We start from the raw sequence: 27143 nt of genomic DNA, 5'->3' as shown, positions 1-27143 counted from the left end.
GTTAGCATTACGCTCTGGCAACACAGAAATTTGGTTGGTGCCACATGGACACAGACAAAACCCAGAGTGCCTGCTCAGAGGTTTTGCCTCCATCTTTGACACAGGAGCTGAAATCATTTACTGCACATGCAGAACGATACAGAGCAGCTCCTCAGGCTCCAGTCAGGTGAAATGGAGCAATGCCAACTTAAAGGGAAATAACCCTCAGTCAGGGTATCTCATTGCAGGGGTTCCATTCTGTTGTCTCCTATGACAAAAGTTCCATACCTTCTTGGTGTTATCTTGTGGGTAGCTCTCAGAGCACTGACTTTCTTCTTCACAAAGCAGCCAACTGACTCCACTTCCCTTCTCAACCAGCCACCCCACTCTTTTATAGCACTCTTCTTCTCACTGGTTACAGCTGTGGCCTGGTAAAGTCAGGCCTGTTCCTAATCTTTGAGAATTGGCCCAGCTGCAGCTCCTTAGGGGTATGATTACTTTCTACAGTATCTTTATTTTCTCATATTCTAGCCCCCTACAATTTCCATCCTTATGTAAGTCCTTGCATTAGGTAAAGCGTAATGCAATCAAATGTTGGAAAAACAGACAGAAAATGAGGAGAGTAGAGAGCAAACACATAATGGATTAACACTTGTTTACCAGGAGTTCCACAAATTACTGCTTATTTTTTTTTAATTACGCTGAAGCCCAAGCAATAAATGCATAACATAGCATTTTAAATAACCCACAATGTCTACATTATTATAAATACAGCATTCAAAGTAAATTTTAATAAGAGATTTTGCTAATGTTTGAAAACACAGAGTTCTTTCTAGATGAAACAGACTCGGGCAAGGGAAAAGATATTATGTTTGCCTTTATGTATTTTTTTAAAATCTAATTCAAAATTTCTGGATATCTCTTATCCCCCTGGGCCAGAAAATAGCAGAGCTTCACAACTTAAAAATGTGTGAAAAAATTAATTCTGAACAGATTAACTGAGTAATATTTACTGAATATGAAAAATTGTCTATCTGGCGCTAAGTCTCAGCCAAGTTGGATTATATCCACAGGTTTTGGGTGTGTGCTCTTACAAAAACCAGCAAAAGAATAAACAAACAGACAATTCCTGTGGCAATTAAAAGTACTTAAGCTTTCACATAGAAACAGGGAATGCAAAATGATGGGGTTTTGTACAGTTTTGGAAGTAAAAGCAAGCAGAATCTGAACATGCTGTCACATCCAATCAAGGCCAAAACCAGTCTGCCTTCCTGATGAATCAATAAAATACTGCATGAAGACAGAGAGGCAGAGGATATTTAAAAGCTTTAGTATTTTATTGCTGGTGTGGAGTATATGATGGGACATGGTGTGTACCCTAATTTTTTACTGTCAAAGAAGCAGAAGAATCTCAGTCATGTCAAATGGGGCTGAAGGTGCTCCTAATTTCTGAAAATGAGGCCGCTTTTATTTAGGTACAAAAATATAAGTATCTCTCTAGGGATCCAAGTTAAAAATGTAACCTTTAAAAAAAATATGGAGGCATATACAACTCAAAAGTGTTGCATCTGGGCTAAGCAACTTTGAAATTACCCCCTATATAAATATATAATTACCAGAGTGGCATGTGTGGCTCCAAAATGAACTGTTTGATTACAGCTCCTCTCCATCCCCAACAGCAAATAGCATTTTAGAGAAGAATAATAAAATATGACAGTGTCTCTGCCAGTGCTCCTGGATATTACCCTTCAGCTCACACGCACATGTTCATGCATGTATAGATGAATGCACAATCAATGTAAGGGTGCACATCACATGCCCACATTAATTTGTGGAACACATAATTATTTTAGTGACCACTTCAGTGCTAGCAATACTTAATAGTTGGTGTTTCACTACTGGGAAAAAACCCCCACATATATTAAAAAAAAAAAGACCACCCTTAATCTCCATTTGAAAACACAGTTTCCTGCACAAAGAATAAAACCAGTGTGTCAGCTTTTGTCAGACTCCACCTCAGCAGTCAGATTCTACCACCAAATGAGAACTGAGAGCCAGGATAAGTCTTGTAAGTCAATGCCTGGCTGTGAGCCTGAATAGAGGGTTTCCCCAAACGCCATCTGAGTCATCCCACCAGCTGTTCCTAGATGTTCAATTTGCCACTTGGCTGAAGTGATCCTCCTTTTCCTCACCGATTGCTCTTACCAACTGAGATCTGGTCCCTGCACCAACTTACTCTGCCTGAGGTTGCTCCAGCTTGACCTAAATTTTCTTTAGGGCTGCGTCCTGTTTGGCATATTTCTTTTCTGATTCCCTGCATTCACCATCATCTCCTCAGCGACAGGGCATCTCCGCATGTCCTTAATTCCTTACCACAAATCTGGGACCACACTTTTGAATCCTTCTCACTGGAACTAAGTGCATACACCTTAACTGTATTTCTCAGCAATCTGCTCTGTCACTGCTTTTTCATACAGTAGGAATTTCTCCACCAATCTTTCTACAGGGCTTCCCTGAGACAGAGTTTGAATTACCATTATTTTAATATGGTTATGTTGGTATATGGTTTGCTTGGTGGAGCCTGTGTCACTGAATCTACAAGTTATAAGCACCTTTCATCTATCATTTAATGTAGACATAATCAAATAAGATTTTCAACTGAAACACCATTTTTGTCCTGATACAAATCACACTTTGAATTCACTTTTTGATTAATACAAATACCTCCTTGCATTGGTTTTTGGATGTTGATGTAAAAGGATGTGCCCTCAACAGTGCTGAAGAAACATGGGGAAATTACAAACTTAAATATTGCTTTATATGAAAGAATCTTTCTCTTCAAAATCTACTGATGAGAATTTAAAAAAATTAAATTATAATTTACAAATGAAAATTGATTTGAAAATTTTAAAGATTTGGATTAATTAATAACAGTTTTCTTCCTAGAGGAAATAACCCAGTTTTCAAATTCCCCTGAATAAACCACACATTGTGTTGACAGTGTTATAAAGAAAATCTGGAGAAACACATATGACTTGGTAATGAGTCCAAAAAACCAGAATATTAGAAAAGTGTTACCAAAGAACAGCACTGTACACGTAGCAATCTACAGACTTGAAACCATAAATTACTAGCCTTACCTTTTCCTGATGTTTTGCATGAAAAAGTTTTTTGAAAGATAGAATTTTTTAAAATGTAAACATGCAGAAACACTACCATTCACAGCTAATTCACTGTAAACATTGCTGCTTTACAGTGTTCCACCTCCTATTATCGTGCTACCACTTAAAACGAACCTCCTTTCGATATCATGTAGGATAAAACTTTATAACTTCTGAGATTAAATGACTGTTAAATAATCAACTGTGACTTGATCTGGGTGGTAGGAGTTGTCAAATCACTCTTCCATCCCATCCTCCTGAAAAATTTTCGAGACATCAGAGGTGCTGTACAAAAGCATTTCCTAAATTCTTATCTGGGCCAGGATTTCAAAGATTTTTAGAACAGCCTCAACAGTTTTTCCCATGAGTTTTAACTGTGTCCACCAAGGCATCCATACACACTGACACGTAGCCAAGAGTGTCAGTGAAAGTGCTACCACATCGCAGGCATTATTTTCTACTAATGTATACTGTATTTAAAAAAAACCCAAACAACAAAACAAACAACAAACAAACAAAAAGAACAAAAATAAACAGTGATATTTATATTTCCACTTTTCTAGGTAAATGGTGGGCCGGATTTTTCCAGATGAACAATGTGAATTGTTCTTCCTCCTGGCTGGATGACAGACACATGCACTCTGCAGGTAAAGGGAGCATCCTGAAGACTAAGCCAATCTTTCTATTTCAGGGCAGATCAGAACCATGGCAGGCTGATTTGGCAGGGCCATGCAGGTCAAGCCTTATAAATAACTGCTGATTAAGCAGAGACTGCTATAAGCAGTCTGGTGAACTCCAGCAAGGAAACTACTGCACTAAAATAAGCTAAACTGAAGCACGAATGAGGTCAGAGGTGGAAAAGGTGACTATCATTCAAAATTGTGAAGGAAGTGTACTTTCTACATTTTCAGTCTTTCCAAAGCTTTCAAGGTGGAAGAAGCTAAGTTCTTTGAAGGAAGTTCTGTGATGTTCTAGGTGCGGTAAAATGAAGAGAGCATATCAGTTCCCCATGGCTACAACTAAACTTCTCAGAACAGACATCTAACTCAAGTCATTTGGCTGTAGGATGGAATTATTTTTTAATAATTTGTTCTGCACTATCATCCTTATCTTCATATCATCCTAAAATACCAAAGGTATTCTTTCTTCTCCTACAGACAATCTATGCTTGGTCCATCTATTCACCTATACAAACCCACCTTCCCTGTTGTATTTTTTTCCTGCAGTTCAATGTGTTCTATAATGGATGCAGAATGCAGCTAATCAAACTAATTTTCTTCAGCAATCTCCTCAACACTGTGATTTCCTTAACTCTTACCGTTTTGGTATTTTGCCACTGTTGAATAAAAATATTTTAAAAACCCAAAAAAACATGCTCTCCACAAATCTTTTGAATTTGCAATGGTTTCTGCCTTTTAAGATAACCTCTTCTTTCATATAGTTTATTACAATTGCTTTGCTTTGAGACTGCTCTCCTTATGTTAAATGGCTGACTCATCACACAGTATCACGCAGTTGAGACTCTCAGCTTCGAAAACCCTCTTGCAATTACCTTTCCCTAAAGCTCAAAAATATGGGGGAATCTATGCCATTTATTGGTTCCATAAAATTCTTGAAAGACATTGTCTTCTGTATCTTCAGAGTCATCTGATGACTTCACATAGAGTTTGCAAATTCAGATCAGATTCTTAGAGTGAAAACTTATATCTACAGCTTCTAAATACCCAGCTGATAGCACAAATCATTTGATGAATATGTTTGCAGATCACCTTTGTTAAAGGTCACAGAAACACAAGCCTACATATGCAGACTTTGAAGTTTAGTTAAAAGTCAAGCTATCCTTTGAAGGTAAATACTGTCCACAGAAATTTAACCAGTCACTAAACCCAGTAGGAAACTGATGTTAAAGAAGTTGCCACTACACACTTAATTCCTCTGTGTTGGAATTTGTCCTTTTATTTTTTTTTGCCAGTTGCCCCTCAACTGAAGAGCCTAAACTCATCAGTAGAGGTGGCAGATTTTTTGTAATGCCCTAACAGTATTTTCTGCATTCTTCAGGTTTCAGAGAAAAATGTAATACTGAGAACTTTGCAGCAGCTATGAAGCCTAAATTATACCAGGCTAGCTAAAAAAAAAAAAAAAACAAACCCACAGTTAAAAATGTATAGCATGCTATAAAAAAAATCTTAAAGTACTGTACAAACTCAGTAGTAATTTGTCTATTAAATTTTCTTGAGGTTTAATTTTTTCAGTGCATATAGAAGATAGGGTTCTCTAACAGGACAGAGTCTGACATTTTTAAATAGAGGAAAAGAGGCACAGTTACACTCAAGTCACAGAAAACAGTAATTTATGATCTGCTGTAGAAAGACCACACACCCACACCACACTATCCCAAAAAATAGGGCTTCTCTTTTTTTTTTTTAAGAAGCCAATATCCAGAATAGGTGGTGCTTAGGACAAAGGCAACTAAGTTAGTCCTGCCTGCAAGTTTTCACCAGTAGTGTATTTGCTCACAGCTTTCCCAGCTCCATCCAACATTTGCTGTCTTTCGGTTTCATAGGCACTAAAAATAACTATAATCTGAAGAACAACCTCCTTCCAAGAAAACAAACAACAATCCAAACATAAATTCAACACAAACATTATTTCCTTCTGATGTTTTTTGACGTGATTTCAAGTCCTTCATGAAAACAACGTATGGGTGGAGTACCACGGGGGCTGGAAGGGCCAGCTATGACCTCAGCTACAAGTCTGGTTAAAGCAGGAGAAGGGTCAGTGCCTTTTCCACAGTTAAGTGTTTATGATCTGTGAGGCTCTTAGGCTCTTTATGGTGTGTTACTGCCCAGTATTTTTGTTTGGATGGGGTTTTTTTTCATGATATGTGCTTTACTATATGAGAGACACAGGGTGAATATAGAAATGTGTTCATCCTGTTTATTTATCAGGTCATAATTATTAATAACTACTAATCATAATAATTACAGAAAACCTGCAAGAAAAACTACAGGAAATCTGCAGTAACATGTACTTAGCTTCTGCCTACATGTCTTGTATTTGATATGCTTATAAGCAGGTCTAGAGCACCTTTACTCCACAAATGTAAGAAAAGGTGGTTTGCCTTCCAAGCAGGGATGTTGTAAAGATAAATACCTTAAAAACTTGGAGAAACTTAAATAATGCGGTAATGGGGATCATACAATTGCAATAAACTATTGCAAATCTGCTATGAATAGGTTTCAGTTTCTTGCGAGCAGAGCTCTACTTCCTGAAAAGGAATAAAAAGATGTTTTCAATTGGTTTTAATAGTTATTTAAATCATATCACAACACTTCTACATTTGTTGTGTTCAGGCTTTGCCAATCAGATGACAGTGACCCATGTACGTAGTCCATTAAGGACTATTCTTTTATGTTTGGGATGTAGTAAGCATTTTTGGTTTAGATAGTAATTTGATCAACTGGACCTGAAATATCTATATCTATTGCTTTACTATGTTTGTATTTGTGTTTTTACACATAGATTTACATGTTATCTCCAACTTTGCGCTGCTAAAGAGATTAAATCCAGACTGAAGATCTGAAAGTGGCCACCAGAAGCCCAAGATATGTTGAAAGAAGTGTCCAAGGGCATAGTGTTCGTATTGACAAGAGTTGTATCATATGTAAATTTCAATATTCAAGATGCTCTGAGCCCTGATTAGCAGAGGGTAAACATTCAAAGACATCTTTTTCTGATTCTCATTCATACAAACTCCTTTCAACAATCACGAATGCATGCAGCTCCTAAAACAGTGAGCTCCAAAACATGAAGTCATACTTTCAAATCCTTTCTCCTCCAGTGTGGTTTCATTATATGTTGAGTCTAATAAGTCTCATGTTCGGAGGTGCTGCCTTTGAACAGGCAAGTTACAGTTACTTCCGTAAGTTTACTGGTTAGGCAATCTTGACTTGCAAAATGCAAACTGCTTATCTGAGGAGGTAAGAGGAACTTATTCATTTGGACAACTTCCTTTTTTACATCCTCATGTGTTCCCTTTTCCACATACACATGCACACACAGTTCAATGTAAAATTAATCAATGTGATCATATTTGCAACTGGTGAAGAGATTCCCTGTGCCCATTTTTACTCCACTTCACACTATTACAAGATCACATGAGACACAGCATCACTCAGGACTGGATTCTGAAATTGTGTAGGTGATCAGCACAGAATCTCCTGGCTTCACAATCATGAATTCTTTTGGTTTAGGTCAAAGTCTTATCTGGTGCACCTTGTGCTAAGTTCTCCAAAAGCATCTCCCTCGGTCTGCCCAGCTCTTCCTCAAGGGTAACACACTGGCTTCAAGGTCTGAGTGTTTTCTTTAGAGCAAGAAAGAGGCTTATGCTGAAGTCTGTATCTTCAATCTGCATTTGAGTCTCAGCTACAGAAAGTCATACAGATGTACACCTTCTCCTAATCTGGACGGTAAAATGGGTGAAGAAAAGGGAAACTAAAGAAATTAGATTATTAGATTATACATTATATCACTACCCAACAACTTAATCTGATCTTGTCTTTACTGGTCACAGTCAGTCCTCACTGTGACTACAGAAACCTAGTGAACTTAAAAATGTTAAGCTTTCTTTGCCATAGTGACTTTTTAGCACTAGGTTTATCTCATTCTTATTCTGAAGGGGTTTTTTTTCCCTTGGGTTTTGCTTTTTCCTGTATGGGGAAGGAGACAATTTTCCCTGCAAATAAAGCAGAGTTTTAAAAGGGTAAATCTGCCAAAGCAGCTTATGTCCTGCATTGCTGGCAATCAGCCACCAATTCTGTCCAGTCACAGGCCAAAAAAAAAATAAATCTGGAGAACAGATGATCAGCATCCTGTAGCACTGATTTGAGACAGAGTGAAAGAGGTCATTTAAATGCAGCATATGGTTTAAGAGACAAGCTATTGAGTTGTGTCTTTATTTCTCAGCATCTCAAGTTGATGCAAGAATATAAATCTAGATGAAAGTGCCTCTAAATTTCGAGGATAATATCTATCCATAAATCCGTACCAATAGCCACTGCACATTCTTAACTATATGCAAATCAGCTACTAACAAGCTTTTAATTCTTTCTGGTTCAGGAGCAAAAACACAAAAATGTTGAAATACAGATAACACTAAAATAAATTGTTCTCATCTAAGGCAGTTATTAGAAAAACATGTCCTTAAACTGGAAGGTTTTAGAGTGTAAAGGAATTCAAGCAACAGATTTTAGTAAAAGAGGCCAGAGAACCAGAAGGTAACAACTGACTAGTAAAAAACTACTCTAATTTCAAGTGCTCAAGGCTTTAAATTATTTGGAAACTGAAGTAATCACCTACAAAATGAGATCCATTTATCAGGAAGAGAGAAGAAACCGAGGTAGTTCTTTATAATGAACCGAGGACAGTTCTTGCTGTTGCCAGGGCAAGTGTAAGAGAATGCTGCAGGATCAGGGAAGCACAGCTCAGCATCCACCTGTCATCCAGTAATTAGCAAACAGCCAAATCCTGGCAGGGAGCAAGCAAGTAATGGTGGTATAGACATTCTGATTGTAGCCAGAACTGAAATTACTTATTCCGATGAAAGACATCTCTTTTTTCGAATGCAAGGATTTTGAAACATGTTCTTTGATGTTAATTGAGACTGAGAACAGTCCACAAACAATAACACAGTTGAAACTCTTGCCATGCTAATTTTTATGCTCAAAGATGTAAAGCAACTTCTCTCCTTTTTGTTTTCAAGGGAATGTTATTGCTCTTCTCAAAATCCAATCTTCTTTCTTCAGTTTTTTTTTTTAGCATTTCTACCTATCAGAAGCCTGTATGTGTTCCTTTCACTTTCGTTTCTCTTTCACTTCTATGTGAATTGCTATGTGTTAGCCTTGTTCTGTTTCCTTGAAAATACACTATTCAGAGCCTTCAATCTAACTTTTTTAATGCTTTCCTTATATCTATGAGAAAGATAAATTACAAATTTATCTCTCTCATAGATATAAGGAAAGCATTACAAGATATGTGTGTGTGTGTTCTTATTTCTGTGCTTTACAATCTCCTTTGGCAAAAAGAAGTAGCCAATTTTGATCTATCAACTCCAATCTTTTCCTTCCTTACAAAGAAAATTCAATGTAAGCCTCAATTTTCATGTAAGTCTTTATATATTTTTTTTTCTTGCATTTCCTGTGACATTACTATAATTCAGCTTGATAGTTTTAAACTTAATCATAAGCCTGGAGAATAACTTGAACACCTTAACTGCTGTCACTAATGTTATGTTAATAATTGATGTCACTGAACATAGATTCCAGGTTTGGCCTCATTTAAAATACATATCTCCTGGAAATTAACATTCCAGTTGGAGAACCCTCATTGTATTGTCATACTTTAAACAGCTGCACATTTGCAGCCCTGAGGTTTGGCATTTTAACTACAGCAAGAGTAATTTCTTTTAAAGTACTGCAGCCTGTAAAACTTTGAAGTTCGGTTACTAGCATATAGTAATATGATAGTAGAATAATATGTAATAATATTATATATTATTGAAGAAAATAATATATAATATTAGTGAAGAATATATATTAGTGAAGAAAATACACTGGTGAAACTTACAGTGTGATTTCTCAAACACACTGCTGAAGATATAAGTCACAGATGTTAAGCCAAATTTTAAGGTACTTCCTATTCTTGATAACAATATTTCAGCCCTTCACCAGGAACAACCAGCTATTAATAATAAACAAAAATAACTACTTGTAACTACCAGTGGGTATATGAGGAGCTGATTCCTGTCGGCACAGAGATGTACACCTGATTTGTAGAAACATTCTGGTACTGAAGCAGCTCAGTAGTTTTAGGAATTGATTTATTCTTCCTGACTGCAGTAAAGGCTATGCTGCATGCTACACTTTCACAGGAGTTGGTGAGAATGAGACTTTTCTGTTTCCTTCCAACCCAGCCAGTGACACTATCTTTACTTCCCTCACAGGTTGAAATGTGCTCCTTCACTACATATTTGGCATACCTGTTTCTAAAGCCAACCAAAAACCAAACCAAACAGCCCAAAAAAACCCCCCGGCAACAAAAAAGCACCTTGATTAGTAAAGAATTAGCCCAATGGCACACCATTATTTAATCTCATTCATAAATGGATGTATTTTCCTATTCAAAACTTATGACGTCTTACTGATAAAAACAAAGGGTAATTTTTTTTTGTGCAGACAAAAGTGTGCCCAGGGAATACAGGATTTAGATGTGCTCAAGATCTCAAATACAAACACAGAGAGACAGTAAGCCTGAACTATTAGTCTCTTAGAAACCAGATGTAAACACAACCATTAGCTGTTCACGATTCCTCTCATTTATTCAAATCACTTCTGGCAGCTGATCACACCTCCAGCTCTCTTACTAACCACACAGATGAAAAGGCAGCCTCAGGATTGTGAAAGAAGAAGAATTATGCAACAAGGCTTTGTACAACATGTTCACCAAAGTGACCAAACAAAAGGCCATTCTGGAAAGCAAGACCAGGAAAGCAGATTATACAACTAAACTCCTTTCCACAATACAGTGCAATGCAGAAGCAGCAGGTTTTCTCCTCCTGAGAAAGTCACCCAGAAAAAAAAAAAATCAAAATGAGCTCCTGTCTCTTTGGAAAGCAGAAAGCAAAATCTTCACAGCAAGATTTAAGGCTTTCTATTCAAGAAAGATTGCATTCATTTGAACGAAAAAGCAGCAATTAATACAAAGCTATCAATACAGGTGTAGTTTTATAGTAGAATGAATATGTAAACAAGGTGGTCATATGGCTTCACTTTTACTTAATGGAATAAAGAACAAAGTTAGTAGTTCCAAGATAGCCCATTGACTTTATCTTACAACTCCTGATAAACAAGAATTTAGATTTAGAAATATTAACTATGTTTAGGGTATTAAATAAATTTGCAAATGACAAACTTGTCATTTCTCAGTACTAATAAGAAACTCAATACAATCTCATTGAAGATTTTTTAAATTCACTTTATTTGTTTGTCCATGAATTATAGAGAATTCAGGTCTTGGAAGCTTAAGTAAGGCATGTAAAGAGGTATTAAAAATACACATCTTGCCTTTTTATGGAATAACTATTTCCAGGTGCCCAAATGCCTTTTCAGATCTTATTCTTCCTGCAACATACAACTTCAGTAATACAAAACATCCAGAAATCCAAGTTAATTAGACTTATGTCCTGTCTAATAAGTCTCAAACCGGAGTGTTTTATTACTGCAACTCACACCTGCTAAAAAACATTTATGCCTGGAGACCTCTGATAACACAATGGCTTGGTCACTTTTTTTTTCCCCACTGACTTGGAACTGATCATTGCATAGTCCCATCTCTGTCTCTCCTGTCCAAAAAGTCTGAGTTTTGGTTGATTTAAAAATCATCTCAGCACCACAGTCTGAGCTTCTGTGCCAATACACTCCAATGGGGGAATGCCTGCTGGACTATAAATTCGAGTGAAGGGCCCATTCCCAACACGTCTCTACTCATTTGGATGGGAGCTCAAGCTTTGGGGCTTCCATTGAAAGGTATTTCTTGTCCTCACTGTGCCAAGGCACATCAGGTTCACCTGTGAGTGAATGGACTAAGAATGCCCAGGCTCCAAAACAGCACTCAGCTCCCAGCAGAGAAGGACTGGGCTGCTACAACTGGCTCATAATTGCTGTAACTGGTGATGCTCACTCTTGATTCTCTCCTGAAAAATTAGATGATGTTTCTGCATTACCCAGTGGATGTTTCTGGAGTCAAAAGGGAAAATTCATCTGTATTGTTTGTCTTGTATATGCCAGGAGCAGTTTGTAGCCTCAGAACTGGGAATGGCTGCACCACATGGACTTAGAAAAGCTTAGGGATGTCTTGGCAAATGTGACAATAGAAACCCTGGCCAAAAGAAACAGAATAAAGACACAGGTCTTTACACAGGCTCAACTGTAATAATTTACTTGAATTTCCTTGGGAGAATGAAAGCACTGTCCAAAAGTGAATTTACTACAAATTACCATAAATTCTTATAAACAGAAAATCTGAGAAAGAACAAAGAGCTCCATTCCTAAGTAGATTTTTTTTCTAATATACATAAGTCAATAAAAGCAAGTAAATATTCTCCTTTGCTGCACTGGTTTGGCCACAAATCATGTTAAATACTGCTCTGGCATGTAGAGCTGGGGATTTTTTTCCCCTCCGAGACCGGAAAGCTAACAGTAATACTCTTCATGTACAATTGCTGTTGTAGTTCATTCCCTTCACCTTATGGAAAGAAGATTTTTTCCTCTGTTTTAATGAGCTTAAGATAAAGTCTTTACAGAACAGCTGCTGCCTTGACAAGGTCTGTGGGTTTCTCGCAATAGCACCTTAAGTAAAGACTTATGGGAAGTCCACAGCGTACAGTGAGGACACTGTGCCCACCCAGGCACACCGATGGTGACTCCCAGGCAAGCTGCCAGAGGTAGGACAGGCTATGCAGTTATGGCAAGATACATGAGCTGGTCTCTAATAGTGAGGGACAGAAAGCAAGGGAACATTTTACTACATTTGTACAGGCCTTTGGCATCTAAGGGGATGATGAATTTTCCCAGAATTATACTGGCACAGCTAAAGCTCGGTGATTTGGATAAACTAAATCTCAACTCTCGTTTAGCAGCAATGGCTATGTGGGTAAAAAGAGGTATTAAATGTTCTAGATGTATCTCTTATCCGGGTGAACACAAGAGTCTTCAGCTTAGAGATTTACAGGTTTTGCAGGGCTGTGTCACAAGCCTAACAGTGTTACAACGAGATTACATACATTCTCCATAGTCACTTAAACCAATGTACATCAGGGAGGGCATAATCCTCTTAAAAGTATAAAAGAGTATGTAACAAATACTGAAAAGTAATTACACAAAATCTAGTGAAATTACAGTAAAAGAATCTTCACAAATGACAACTCTTAATATATTAATGTTTATGTTCCATGCGATGAAGCTCAGAAAGATATTTCACAGCCATCCCTGTTAACAGCAATGACTCCTCAGCAGGGAAAGCAAGAAAGGCAGATAAACCAGGGAGAGAGGGAGAGAAGGTTAAGGTATGAGCTCTTGGCCCCCAGGCCAAGCTGTGCAGGGGCTGAGCTGGAGCCCAAGAACTGTCCTCACTGTGCAGTAACTCAGCATTTCTCCTCTTCACCTGGAGGCTGCTTACCCTGAAACATCAAGCTGCTTTTCTGCTACTTCCCTAACCGTTCTGATATTGAACGGTTTTCTGATATTACTGAGAACTTAATATAATCAGGATCTCTTCCAAAGTACAGGATGTAAGCTAGTTTTTTAATGTTAGTCCCAGTTTCTTTACACCCCTTGTGCAAAGAACATTGTACATGGAGTAGCCCCAACTTAAAGTCTATAAAGAATTAGAATAATAAAACTTACACCCCAAATTACTAGCAATCAGAATTTGAATTTTAAATATAGCTGTGCAATTAGCAGTCAGTTATAACTACTTTTAAAATGTAATAACATCTTTCAAACATCTCTTTTTAGTTCACCATGAAGACATCAATTCTAAAGAGCTAGAGAGGGGGGTTTTGGTGGGTTTTCTTTCTTTCTTTCTTTCTTGACTGCTGGATTCTTAATAAGTCATTGACACTTCCCTCATAAAGCTCCTTCTCATATTGGATGAAAGACAGAACAAGTAGCCTGTTTTCTTGCACCCAGTAATAGACGATTCCCCTGGATACGTACAACTGCCAACTAAAAACCTCAGTGTGAGTCTAAAATTAGAACTCAGTGATATGAGTCACAAGGAGAAGCTTTGTGATAGAAATGAGGATATTTTTAAGCAAATGCAGTCTAAAGTGCAAAATAAAAATGGCATTCTATAAAAAAGTCTGTGGAATAAATTACGAGTAACTGTTACATGTTAATTTTCATTTATGTGCTTTTTCTACCTGCAAGTATATTCTTTAAAGTATATTATCATCCTGGTAAAGAAAGATGGTGAAGCTTTTAATTTCTACAAAATGGCAAAACATGATTACTGCAAAATTGTAAAAAAAAAAAAAAACAAAAAAAATTCTCATTGAAATATTTTGCCTTTATGTTACAGAAGTCTCTACATCAGTGTCAAAGCATGATCAGCAGTAGTTCATCTACTAAACTATTTTAATCCCTATTAATTAGTAAAAAGAGGCATGTCCTCCTGCATTTTTCAGTTCTTCTGTTATGAAAAAACAACAAATGTGGCATTCCAAAAGGGAGCCATTGTCATCATCATTATTTAGGGTGATGACAATAATCTATGTTCAAATTTAATAACACCCCAAAATATATTGTAGGAAGGTATTACAGCACAGCTCTGAGGAAATGAAGTTTAATTTTTCAAGCCTGCAGTGTATATAATAGAAATAGGAAATCGCAAACCAGAAAACTGATAAGTTGTCTAACCTGCATAAAAATATGTCATCAAAATATTTTGAATCTATTCTGCTTCTTGATACCCCCAACCCAAAGCTATTACTAAAATAACTGTCTAGCAGCCTGTCAGAATAGAGAGGGCACTCTCAAAAATAAACACTGCAATATTTTCCTTCTCAAAATCTCTATCTTCACTAAACCATCAAAAATGACACATAATTGTTCCTATTTAGACTTCCTGAAGTATGTTTTTTCACACCAGTAACAAATATGGCAGATGTTATTTTGAGACAAAATCTTAACTGAAAACAGTTTTTGAGCCTCAGATAACATTTTATCAGACCCAAAATTAAACAGCTGCAGTGTGGATGCCTACATACAAACTTGTCAAATCATAGTGAGCAGCACAGAGCTGAAGACAGTTCGTGTAAAACACAACTTGCCTGACATGTTTTGGATATTCACTATATTTAAGACACAGCATTTTAACCACTATCTATAAAACTGTCCAAGGAAGATTTTCCTCTTGCATTTTGCCTCCTACATTTTGTGCAATGAATGTTGTCAGTGTTTTAATAGTAGCATGGGAGAAGAATTGCAATTTTTAAACTGTGTTTCTTCACATCTAAATCAAAGCAATCTCAGTGTGAGACACCACCACGTCAGCCATTTTCTGCCCTAAATATATACTTTATTGCAGATGAAAATTGGAAAAATATGTTGTTTTTTCCTTAAAAAGCAACTCATATGCAAATATATATATATATATATATATATATATATATATATATGCAATTTATATCAACTGTGTGATTATTAGTGCTTTGTGTTCTCGTTGACTAACTAAATGGAAAGAGGAGAACAGATTGTTTTAACAACCTGTGGAAACAGTAATAATCAAAAGTAAAAGCAAGAAAAAAAAGTAATTAGGAATATGCTGACTTACATTGTTAGTTTTGTGCTCAAAGCAGTAGAAAAATGTAAGCAAAGAGATGGCAACATTAACTTTAAATAAATTTCTAAAAATTTACTTTAAATCACTAACTTGAAATTTATTAATGATGAAAAACCATCTAAGAATAAGAATACAGGACCATGCCTCCCTAAAATACATTCTGCATTTCACATACTGCCCCAGGACTGAGTTCTCATTGAAGAGAACACAAAGTGAAAGCTAACTGCAGTTAAAAAAAAAAAAAAAAAAAAAGCAGCATATGGTTTTTTCCACTGAGATACTTATTGCACCATATGTCAAAACAGTCTAACTATATGACAAAATATTCTAATATAACATGATGCCTAAATTCAGTTCATACTTTAGTCATTTGTACTACTAGTGAAATGTTTTGATCATATCCTTTCCCTCATGTTTTTGCAGTACCTACAGATAGTTCAGAACTTCTCTCTACCAGGAATACATCAGATTATTACCATCACATACCTGGGTCAGAAAAAACCTAAAGTGGATTCTCAGTGAACTTTTTTGCATATGCATAAACCAAAATTAAATATTTCTAAAATTATTATATTATCAAATATTAACTACTATTTTACTTTAATATCTCCAGATGCAAACTATCCTTTCACATTTTTTTGTTGTAGTAGATGAAAACACTGTTTTTACCCTTTAATGATCTTCTATTCAGCTATGATGGTAGGGTTTTTTCCAGCAGTCTTAACCTTCACACAAAAACCTTGTATTTCAGGACTTTGCTCTGAAATAGCATTAACTTAAGTTTTCTCACACTGATAAAATAATAAAAAAGAGACTGAAATCCTGCATGTTTTCCTCTTGTTAGATAACATGTGGGCTGCAATGTTATTCAGATTCCCAATTCATCATTTAGATTTACTTGACCTTCGGATCATAGAGGTCATACCAGTCAATGGAGTCAAAAGTGCTTATTTTCCCTTAACACACTGCCAGTGAGTAATGGATTGCCTTAGAGACAAGATTTTCTCACTCAACAGACTAATAATTTACATTTTCTGTAATTCAAGAAAAATCCAAGAAAGATTCAGGAAACAAACTGGGGCATTTTAGATAGTGAAAGACTGCAAGGAAAAAGCATCAGCACAACTACATGGAACCAGTACATACAAGGAAACTGGATAGAAGGAAACCTTGACCAGAGCAGTGTTTGTAATATGGGGATAAAACTCAATTGTGCAAAGATGTGCAGCATGCCCTTCCAGGTCAAGCACACCTTTTCAGTTTTGCTGACGTTTACAAACATGATCTTGCACTATAGATTTTCCGACAATAAAATGGTAAACAGCACTGAAGGAGAGACACTGCCTTTTACCCAGGAGCTCACTTGGCCTCTACAAACCAAGTCCTAGACCTCAGGTCTAAGGTAAGAAGAAGAAGAGTGCTGGTGAAAACAAAGTTTGGAATGCGCATGCAGTGAAGCAAGGTATGTGTTAAATCACCTTAGCTTAATGTTAAACTGTGGCTCTTGGCACTGTTGACTTAGAGAAAAAACAGAGGAAAACACCAAAGGTACACATTAACAAAGAGCCTATCAGCTAAACAGAAAAAATCTCATACTGTTTATTTAATGGCTGCTGGTATGGAAAAGAAATGCTAGGCTGTAAAAAAGGAAGAAAAGAAGAGCCAAACTTAAGGTGAAGAGGATGGGGACAAAAAAGGAAGGACAACCCAGGAGAAAAACAAACACACAACATTCTGTGAACAGTGCTAATGTAAGGAAGGCATAAAACTACAGGACATGATAGCCATTTGTATGTACTTTTACATAAAATAAGGACTGGGCTTGAAGCTAATTTGATCTGCCTGTATTGAAGCTTCTCTGGAGTGCACGAGTGGTACTAGAACAATGTCTCCTTTCCAGCATAGTTAGTCCTCGTGCATGATCATGTTGCTTGCTTTCCCACCTTTAGTTTTTCCTACATCATAAAGTATCTCTAAGTGGCTTTACAAAACCCCAAAATACCCACAATCTAGAGTGAATTTAAGAGCCTAATAAGAACAGTGGTGCAATCCAGAAGAAATGAAAGATGGAAAAGAATTTTTTATGGTTCGCAATCATGTGTAGAGGGTTTTTTAGGACAACAAATGTATTGCCCTTTAACATTATGTTGTTTAAATTGTTGTACTTTGTACACTCTAGAACTGGTTTTACTGCATGGAGTTAAAACGGATGAGTCTCAAAATATCAGTTATAGCACAGCAACCTTATTTGGGTGGCATATATGTTTAGACTCTAGTGCAGACTGAATTTTTGGTGATTCAATAAAGAAAGGGAAAAAGTGTCCTGTTTGATTAAATAGACCATGCAATAATGAACACAATGACACTCACAAAAGTCTTCACTCAGCACAGACTACTAAATGAGAAATTGGAAGGAAAAAATCCACAGAGGGACGAAAAAGTGGGAATTAGAAAAGCCTGCAGTAATAGTATGCTACAGTGACTGTTCAACATCACCTTACAAGCCAGTAAGAACAAGTCAGCATAATGAAACAAGATCCTGAGGAATGGGATAAATCAGGCATTTCTTTGGTTTTAGTTTTTTTTCTCTTCAGGACAGCATGAGCATGACTGCAGTTTGCCTGTTAACAGTGCACACTAACAGAAAATATTTCATTTCATAATGGCAGAGATTGCAAATTGGTAAGAGATTTACCAGCCTGTTCCCCAGCACTCTTTGGTTTGATATTTGTAGCTAAGAAAGATGCTTTAAGAATCTTTAGCGTGCAGTTACAATGCCAATGAACTTGCACTTCCTGTAGGCTAAGGAGCAGTGCTTTTGTGCCAACTGGCTTTAATTCCCAGAGTAATCCCAAAACCAGTCCCAGGAATGTAACTCAGATTGATGGTGTACACTAGTCCTGCCCAGGTTTTATGGATGCTTTTATAATATGAACAACTAGGAAGCCTAAGGTATTGTATGAAACCTAGAACTAGCAAGTTTATCATGGCTGTGATATTTCTGGCCAGGTGAATTTCTGAGCCAGCGATACACGACGTTATTCAAAAACTCTGTATATGTGCAGAATGTATTGCAAGCATCACAATTACCAAAGGGAAGTGACTGGAAATATTTATATTAAAAAACCCAAATAAACAAATTAAAAAACCCAACCAACACAGAATCAACTTTGTTTCTCTCTTGAAAGATTTTAGGAGAGCATATATAGTTGCACTCACTAAAAGTGGGTACAGCAGATATTTCAGAACTGGTGTTGAGAATCCCAGTGAAGAGTGGCATTTTTCTGGTATTTCCTACGCTCTCCCACCACAAGCACTCACTGGAAACCCGTGAGGCACACTTGAGAACAATGTGGAGGAGGGAGCACAGCTTGCTTTACCTCTCAGTGCTGATGAATTTCCAGCACTGACATCTTGCAGCACTGTCTAAGCAGTATCACACCAGAAGAACTCTCCTGCCTCAGCTTACAGCCAGGTACAGAAACAGGTGTTGTAAAGCACAACTGCTGCTCTGCACCGACTGAGGATCCCCCAAAGCAGTGCCATTCCTGCTACACCTTGAATGCTGTCGGTTCCACTCTCACCTTGAGCTGTGCGCCCGGCTCTGCACAGACTCTGGGCTGCCACACAAACACGCCAAGAAATATCTCTGTGCTCCTGTGCCCATCTACTCCAATTTCAGCTGACTGTAATTTCTGAAAGGTGGAGCAAGCTCAATACACAAGGGCTTAGGTAGTCGCAGTGCAGACTGCCTGCTCATCCATAATGCAGAACTACAGACTAAAAAAAGATTTAGGCTCCAAGCACTCTAGCTTTGGCACAGGTGATTTATTGAAATAGTGCATCTGCAGCAAAACTCAGATCCCATCAATACCAAGCTGAGCTGATTTCATCTGAGAAGCAAATAATCCAGTTACAGGTACGACTTGAAATTAACATGCAATGCTAAATTTCCATTTAGTTCATATGTTTTCTTTTCAAATGTTTCACTTCAGAATTCATGTAACTACTTTTGCTTAATTTCCAAAAATAAAATAATATAAAAAGATTATAGCAGACTGAAGTATGTATCAGATTTCAGCAGAGCCAAATATATAAAAAATGAAGAAAAAGAGTAAAAAAACCCAAAATTCAAATGAACAGAACAGCCATTTTGTCAGCAACAGCTTTTCAGATGTTTAGAAAGTAAGCACATAACAGTCTGATAATTAATGGCCCCCACGCTCTGCAAATACCTTCTGTAGCATCCTTATACATTGCTTCAGAGTACCAGCCTGGAAAATCCTCCCTGAACACAGCTCGGCTCCCTGATGCTTTCCTTTTCAACATGTCCCCATAAACTTTGAGCACATTTCTCTCATGCATTCCTTCATATTCCTCAGAAGGTCACACAGTTCCATAATTTTTCATTTGTTGCTTCAAGTCTCTCAGTATTTTTTTCCTGGAATACCTACTAAGAACATGAGTATAGTATCCTATACACACTGTGATGTACACACACTGTGTCCCAAGCCCCCTGCCTGTTCTGTGGGCAAGGCTGCCTCACTGTGCCCTTGCACAGTCTCATTCAAATCTGCCTGGAGTGTCTTAGTCTAATGCTTAAACCATAAACCCTCTGAGCATTAAATATTTCCTCACTCTGTTTGTTGGCACTTTGAACAGCCATTGTCCAGCATTGTGGCTTAAGAATTAGCAGACATAAAGACAAAATGGGAACATATAGTAAATGCTCCAAAGGCTGAAGAAAATCAAGAAGAACCATGTTGGAATTGATGAAGTGCTGTAGCAGGTCTAAACAGAACAGACTCTTCCATTTATCTACTGAGGCTACATGGAAATCACTCATACTAGTAGTAGCTGGTGTCTGGGAAGCTAAGTTCAGATCTCCTGAACTGAAAAACAGTAAATGGAAGGAAAACCCAGGAGGAGATTAAGCTTCCAGATTTAGAGGATGCAGAAGGGGGTATCAAAGGTTCTGTGCATACAAGCTTTTGCTGAAGTCAGCGGAAACTAGTCTGTAGAGGAAAGAAGGCCAGGGATTTATGATTGAGTTTAAAAGTTAATAGGAGTGAAATCTACAGCAGCACTGACAATTTGTTTCCAGTCAATTTAATTATTTGAATTTAAGAAAAAATTCAAATGCAATCTTTTAGCAGCAGTTAGATGTATAACTTCTAAGAAAACACAACAAATTTATTTAGTAATGCTATATTATAGGAACGTAAAATCATAATGAATACTCAAAGAATATTGCAAAGACATCCTGTGATGTGTTATCTAAAAGGTCATCAACTTGATGACTAATAATAAGCTCACTGAGCTATGAACTCTTCAATGCTTAACAATATAATAATTCACAGTCCTCATTGCTAAACTAATAAATATAGTTTATCAGTATAAAATATCTACCAGATGACTTTGTAGTGAGAAAAGGATGAATATAATTTCTATTCTCCTTTCTATGAGAAAACTGATACACACATCAGATAACCTGGGAGAAACAGAACCAAAACCAGTCTCATAAGCTTCAATTCTGTGTACTGTCCCATGGAGCCATGTTCATGTCAACTGCTTTACATATCACTGCTTATGCTATGCCAAAGGAGACATATAATCACAGCCCTTTGGATACAATAGAAGCACATCCCATAGATAAGCTTAGAACAGTTACTACACTTCAGAGATATTGTTCTGACTGTTCAGTATAGTAGAAAGTAGGAACTTGCATTTACAAGGGCGGGGCAGAGAACACCAGCCCAAGTCAGTCCCTTACCTTGAAGCCGTTGCATGACATTGGCAATGTCTCTAGATCTTGCCACCAGCCGGGATGAAGCCATGATCTCTTTGCAGCGAGTCCACTTCCCCTAACAGAATTCCCCCTCCAAGCTGTGGAGCTCAGTGGGACGAGGATCTTGGACAGTTTCCTTTTAGCATTCAACCCTCAGCCATGGCAGAGCATCCCCGGGCCAGTCAGACACCTCCAGTCCAACGATGGCCCCCATAGGGCCGGGGCAAGGCAATGGTAAACAACCTCAACACCTGAGAAAAAAAGGACCAAAGTTTAGAGGAAACTTTTACCAGCTCTGAAACAATAAAGAGTCTGAGTTTTAATGGCTATCTTAACAGGTAAAGGGTTTATGTTTTGGCAATAGTGTACGCCCCAACCAGAAATATAATTAAAGCTGAAAGCTTGCTTGGCAATCATCAGGCAGAATGAAGCTGCAAAAACAAATCATTAAACACAACTGGCAATGCACCAGACATCAATGTTTTCCTGAGTATGCTTGTGGATATTGTTTTAGAAATAATAAGAATATTATACTCATTAAAAGTAATACTGAAATACTTTTTTACATAGAGCCTATTAAGCTTAAAAGAGAAACAAAACCACTTGTAAAAATCCAAAAACTGTAAAACTCTCATTTCATTTCACTACTGTAGGAAGGAGCATGTAACAGAAAGTCATTGGTCAGGATAACTCCTAACTCCACTTGACAATGTGGTCTATTTTGAAATATTGAGATTAATATACTTCATTATTAAATAAAGTTGTATTTGTATTCTTTTTTTTTATAATGATGCTATCTTTTGTGCCATTTAACATCATAAGCTGTGAACTAGAACTGCTACATGAACACTGCTACAATTCTGCATCTATAATAAAAATCTATGTGACTATAAATCTGGTCTAAATAGAACCTAATTAGATTCTTCAGATAATTCCACCAATAACTTCTTATCTTCTGAGGAACAAGTGCACGTATGTATGCAGTGATTTCCCTGATAAGAAATGTAGAGACACCAAGAATAACTAGATTCATACCATACACTCTGGGTGCACCCCAAATTCAAGATGATACGCAGCTGATCAATATCAGAGATGTGAGTGGGTTCATTTGTGTTGTGCACTTTCTTCCTGGCCCCAAGGTCTGTCAGAGAATAGAGTCCTCCATTATCAGCCAAGCCTTTAGGCTGCACAGCTTCAGGCACGATGAACTGTCCCAAAGGAGCTGTGTCAACATGTAAGGGCAGCCAGAGGAAATGACATTTCAACATTTCCTTTTCTAACCCTTCAAACCATGCCTGACCCAAGGCACATCCTGCTTTCCCTCTTATTGATGTTTTTTATTGTATGTTTACTGCAGTCAACACACAATGCTACAGGTTACCTTGTACTTTAGAGACCTAAATGCTGCTCAGATCAGCAGCCCAAGGTGGCTTTAGATCAGTGGAGCTGAGGGAAGCACACTTCGGATGGGCCACAGGGCAGAAGAGATTGCAGAGTCCACCCATGTCTTTGGGCTGTTCTCTTGCATGCCATGGCCCCCATGATGCTAATACCTACACAAGACACACTGCTGCTATTTTTACATATGTCTACACTTCCCATGACACCTGGATGCTCATGTATGTGCACACACATGTGTGTCTGCTCTTTCCTTTAAGGGCCTCCTCCCTTCGATAGCCCTTCCCACCTTCCAGGCTTTGCCCCACACACTTCTTGGGGTGCACAGGGACTCGCCTATCAGTGACCCCTTCCAAAGCATGGAGAAGCACCCTGGCAGGAGCCTCATGCTTGTGCCAACCAGGCATGAGAAGGTGCCACCAACGCAACACTGGCTGGGGCTGACTGTCCCCTGGTGTTGCTAAATCCCTGCAGAGAGCATCAGCAACAGCACACCAAATAGCACCTGACTGAGTGGATGGGGAGCAGGAGGAGGATTTCTGTTTCTTGTGCTCACACATGACAGCTTGGTGAACTCTGCTTCCCCTGCAATATTTAAATGAAACATCAGCTTTCCTAACCTCATCCAAACCAGAATATTTGTAACACAGTGGGTTACATGTAGCCTTGTTTCTGCAGCAGTGGCACTGCTAACATTTTGAGCAATACTGTAAGCTGGGTACAGCCACTTCTGCTAGCAAGCTGCTAGACTAATTTATGGGCAGGGATAAGGGGTATTAAAAATGCCTCATCTGATTGGGCTTTTTTGGCTAACAGCAGTAACAATACCAGAGCACCAGTTTCACTCACACTGTGACAGAGCTGGCATAAATCAGCTGTACATGAGCAGATTTACAGGAGCAGTGGAACATGCTGATCCAAGTCCAAGTTAAGAGAGTCTGGAAAAGTGTTATGAAGATGTATGTTCAATATACTCATACAGCAGGCTGAGTCACTGTGCACAATAAATGGCAGACTTGCAATTAATAATTTATTTAGCTGATATTAAATTATATGCTGCATAAGAAGAATGTGAGCTTCTAAATATGGCTCCTCATTCAAAAGCTCCTTTGCAAGCAGTGGGAATTAACTCATTTAAAGGTGACACTAAGTTAGTACAGGTAGGAAGGAAAGATTCTCATGTGCCTAGACACCTCCACAGGCATAAAACCAGAGCTCAGAACACAGCAAAACACCAGCAGAACAGATGAAACAAAGCTTCATGCACCCTTCTCACCTCTCTTTAGGCAATACCTGAAGTTTGACAGAACAAAAAATCCTATGTGGACAGTCACATATTCAATGTAATGTAGAACAGGTTTTTTTAATGGCTTTTACAAATACTTAAAGCCATCAAGAAAATATTTTTTCCTGCTGACAGATTACATTTTTCAGATTTTTAAGCATTAAAATCTTAATTATTTGCATAGTTGCTACACAAAGTAATAATAAAGTGCATGGCTTAAATCTTATAAGCTGTCACCTGAAATAAACCTGAAGCTAGCCCTGAATATGAGCTATTTCCATTTTTAGCATTCAACAAGTGATTATTCATTATAAATTATTCTTTTGGTTTTTTTATCTGAACATACATGGAATCAACACACAAGAGGGAAACAGGGTTTGCATATAAATTAGGTAAATATTTTATTATGTTTGCCTCTTTTCTGGATTTAATTGAAAAAGTTACACTGACACCATTTTCTTATATTAATATACCAGTACTCTGGATTTAGATGAAAAGAGGAAACATGAACTTCTCTCATATAAGAGCCATTAGGACTTATTAAATTACAGTTTACAATTCTCTGGATTATTTTGTTCCTCTCTTCAAATGTCAGGAAAGTGAGCCATCTGTGCTATGGAAGAAGTAATAAAAACACCGCATCTATTGCGGGTTAACTTTTCTGGGTCCCCTGCTTAATCCTCTTTTTCTCACTGTGCTCAGGAGCACTTTGAATTAGAAAACATATTTTCCTTTTATTGGTAAAACTAGAATACCATTGGCAAGACCAGATTGTAATTTATCTTTGAAAGTTTACAAAACATATTAAGGGCAAACAGACCTGCCTGTCAGCAGCGTGGTTCCAGAAAAACAAAGAGACATCGGCTAGGTGCAGACAACATATGCAATGTGCAAAAAGGGCTGAAGATAAACCCGACCAAGGAGAGGTAAACAATTCTCTGACTCCACTTCATGCTGCCACAAATTGCAGATTCCAGATGACCCCACCAGAGGTTCCTTCCAGTCTTAACCATTCTGTGATTCCCAGTACACCAGGCTGATGCCACATATAGGAGCCAGGAGAAGAAGCTACTGATGTGAAAGTATGGCTGTACTTGAAAATGCTGTTTTAGACTTCTACAAACTCCCATTATAGCACCAGAATAGATAAAGAAACTCCAGATAAACAAGGAGAAACAAATAATAAACAAAGATATTGAAGAGAGCAAGAAATAGACAGGGACAGGCAGTGAAAGGATGTTTCTAATCGGGGACATTTCAAAAAGAGATATTTGAGAGGACAATAAACAGAGTAATAAATTCAAGGAAGTCCTGCAGCCAGAAGACATTTACAAATCAAATGTTACACAGATATAAGAAATACAGTGGAGTAACTAAAATAACCATAGCATATGAACTGAACAGAATTTCAGGAGCAACTGAAATAAGGTCAAGTGCTGGGGTGCCATTATGTACTAACAAAGAGGCAGACTTCTGTGTTAAGCAAGAGTTGCTGAGAATTGATAAAGAGAAAAAAATTCCAGGAAAATTATTTCCAGGCCTGGTTTACTGCTGTAGTGCTAGAAGTCCACTTTGATCCACAGATTCTGTTTCTGAAACAGAAGAGGTCTTGGAAATGCTGTAGGTTGATAGACACTACTGGAACAGATGCAATTCTATGAGACAGCAGTGAGCCTCCTGCCAGTCAGGAATAAATGACTCACAGAAAGATAGGAACCAGAATTTTCTGGAGGTTATAACTGCGTTTTTAAAGAGCAAATAGTCAGAAAAACAGCTGGTTTAGGTTGGCTGTTAGTTGTTAGTGGGAAGAAAATGCTAATCAATAGAAAATAGCTCCAACTAAGGAAGTAATTTACATTGTCCAAAATATTACAAGAATAATCCAGAGCATTTGAGCAGGTCAGGAGATGATCTACAAGCACAGTGCTTAAAAAATAAATAAAAGGGAAATCAGCAGAGAGGTCAATTAGACTGAAAAGCACAGTGCCTCCGCTGTGAAGCAGGCTGGGGCTTTCTTTAAATCCAAAGTCTAGCAGCTTTATACCTGTTCAGAACAGGGTAAAAGCAGATGTAATTGGAAAAGCCATCACTCAGAAATAAGTGGGCAGAAACAGAGCATGAGAAGTGAAGAGCGCTGCCATAGCGTGTGCCAAATACAGGCTTGGAGAGAGATGTGCTAAAAGACCATCTGAGAAATAAACACAGCAAGCAAATGGTTTTTAGCCACATAAGTAAAAAGAAAATAGAAAATAAGATCAAGGGGAGATTAATTTGCTTCAATTAGTATTATACTGATGTTTCCACTGAAGACATTTCTGATAGACAAAGGCTAGACAAAAAATGGAAGCAGAATCTCTTAAATAAACTCAAAGTTAAAAGTGGAAAAGCTCAATAAAATCATGCCAGGATACTGATAACCAGTAGATCACATATTGAGAATCCATTTGTAAATTCATTTGAATAAATCTGTCAAGTTGCACTTGATGCCTACTCGATATATAAAATTCAGAGCTAGGATGAAGAAGTGGGGAAGAGGGATCCAGCAGGGTTCTTTTATTTTCCTCAGAGAAAATGCAGTATCTCCTCACTGATCTTCCAAAATCCAGGCCAAGAGAAGAGTCCCTTTGGTAATATTTTCTTACAGCTGAACTGCAAGTTTGCAGTTGCTCACTTAAACCCAATGCAGCAGAAGTGTATCAGTGGATACTGGAACTTTCCCAAAGGCAATGGGACATAACTGCGCACCACATAAGATCATGGAAAATGCAATTTTGGCTCTGAAAGGTGTTTTTGATGGTTGAATACCAACACTGTCAATCTGTGCTTCCTTTCTCTGCTGACAAAAAAATGCATTGAAACAGGAACACTGAAACACAATGTTCTTTCTCACTGACCATCCAACCTCACACTGACTAAATGTGCAGTAACTACCTGGAGGTATTGAAATTTGTTTTTCTTGGGGAAAGTGGGGTGGCAGAGAGAGAGATTTAGATCCTTTCTGGAACTCCAGATTATTTTGGTTCATCTAGGTATCCTTAAGCATATTTTGGAGTTAAACAAAAGTTTCTCATTCTGCAGAAGCTTGAAGCTCTTGCAACAGCAATTAATTATTTGCAAGTTCAAGGTAATTTAC

General features: G+C 37.7%; 1 protein-coding gene across 16 annotated transcripts in view; it reads right to left on the bottom strand.

The window, feature by feature from the left end:
- The window catches only part of SYNE1 (spectrin repeat containing nuclear envelope protein 1), a 290057-nt gene that overhangs the window by 258806 nt on the left and 4108 nt on the right, over positions 1–27143 (bottom strand). For all 16 annotated transcript variants that reach the window (XM_054279435.1, XM_054279434.1, XM_054279440.1 and 13 more), the window contains exon 2: positions 21313–21578. In XM_054279435.1, the coding sequence (XP_054135410.1) occupies positions 21313–21376 (64 nt within the window). In that variant the 5' untranslated portion in view covers positions 21377–21578. The remainder of the gene's footprint in view (positions 1–21312; positions 21579–27143) is intronic.

This window comes from Melozone crissalis, unplaced genomic scaffold (genome assembly GCF_028551555.1).
Source record: "Melozone crissalis strain CALT ecotype California unplaced genomic scaffold, PUWL_Pcris_2 ptg000027l_1, whole genome shotgun sequence".
NCBI lineage: Eukaryota > Metazoa > Chordata > Aves > Passeriformes > Passerellidae > Melozone > Melozone crissalis.
The sequence above is the reverse complement of the archived record's forward strand: the minus strand, read 5'-3'. Positions and strand labels throughout refer to the sequence as shown.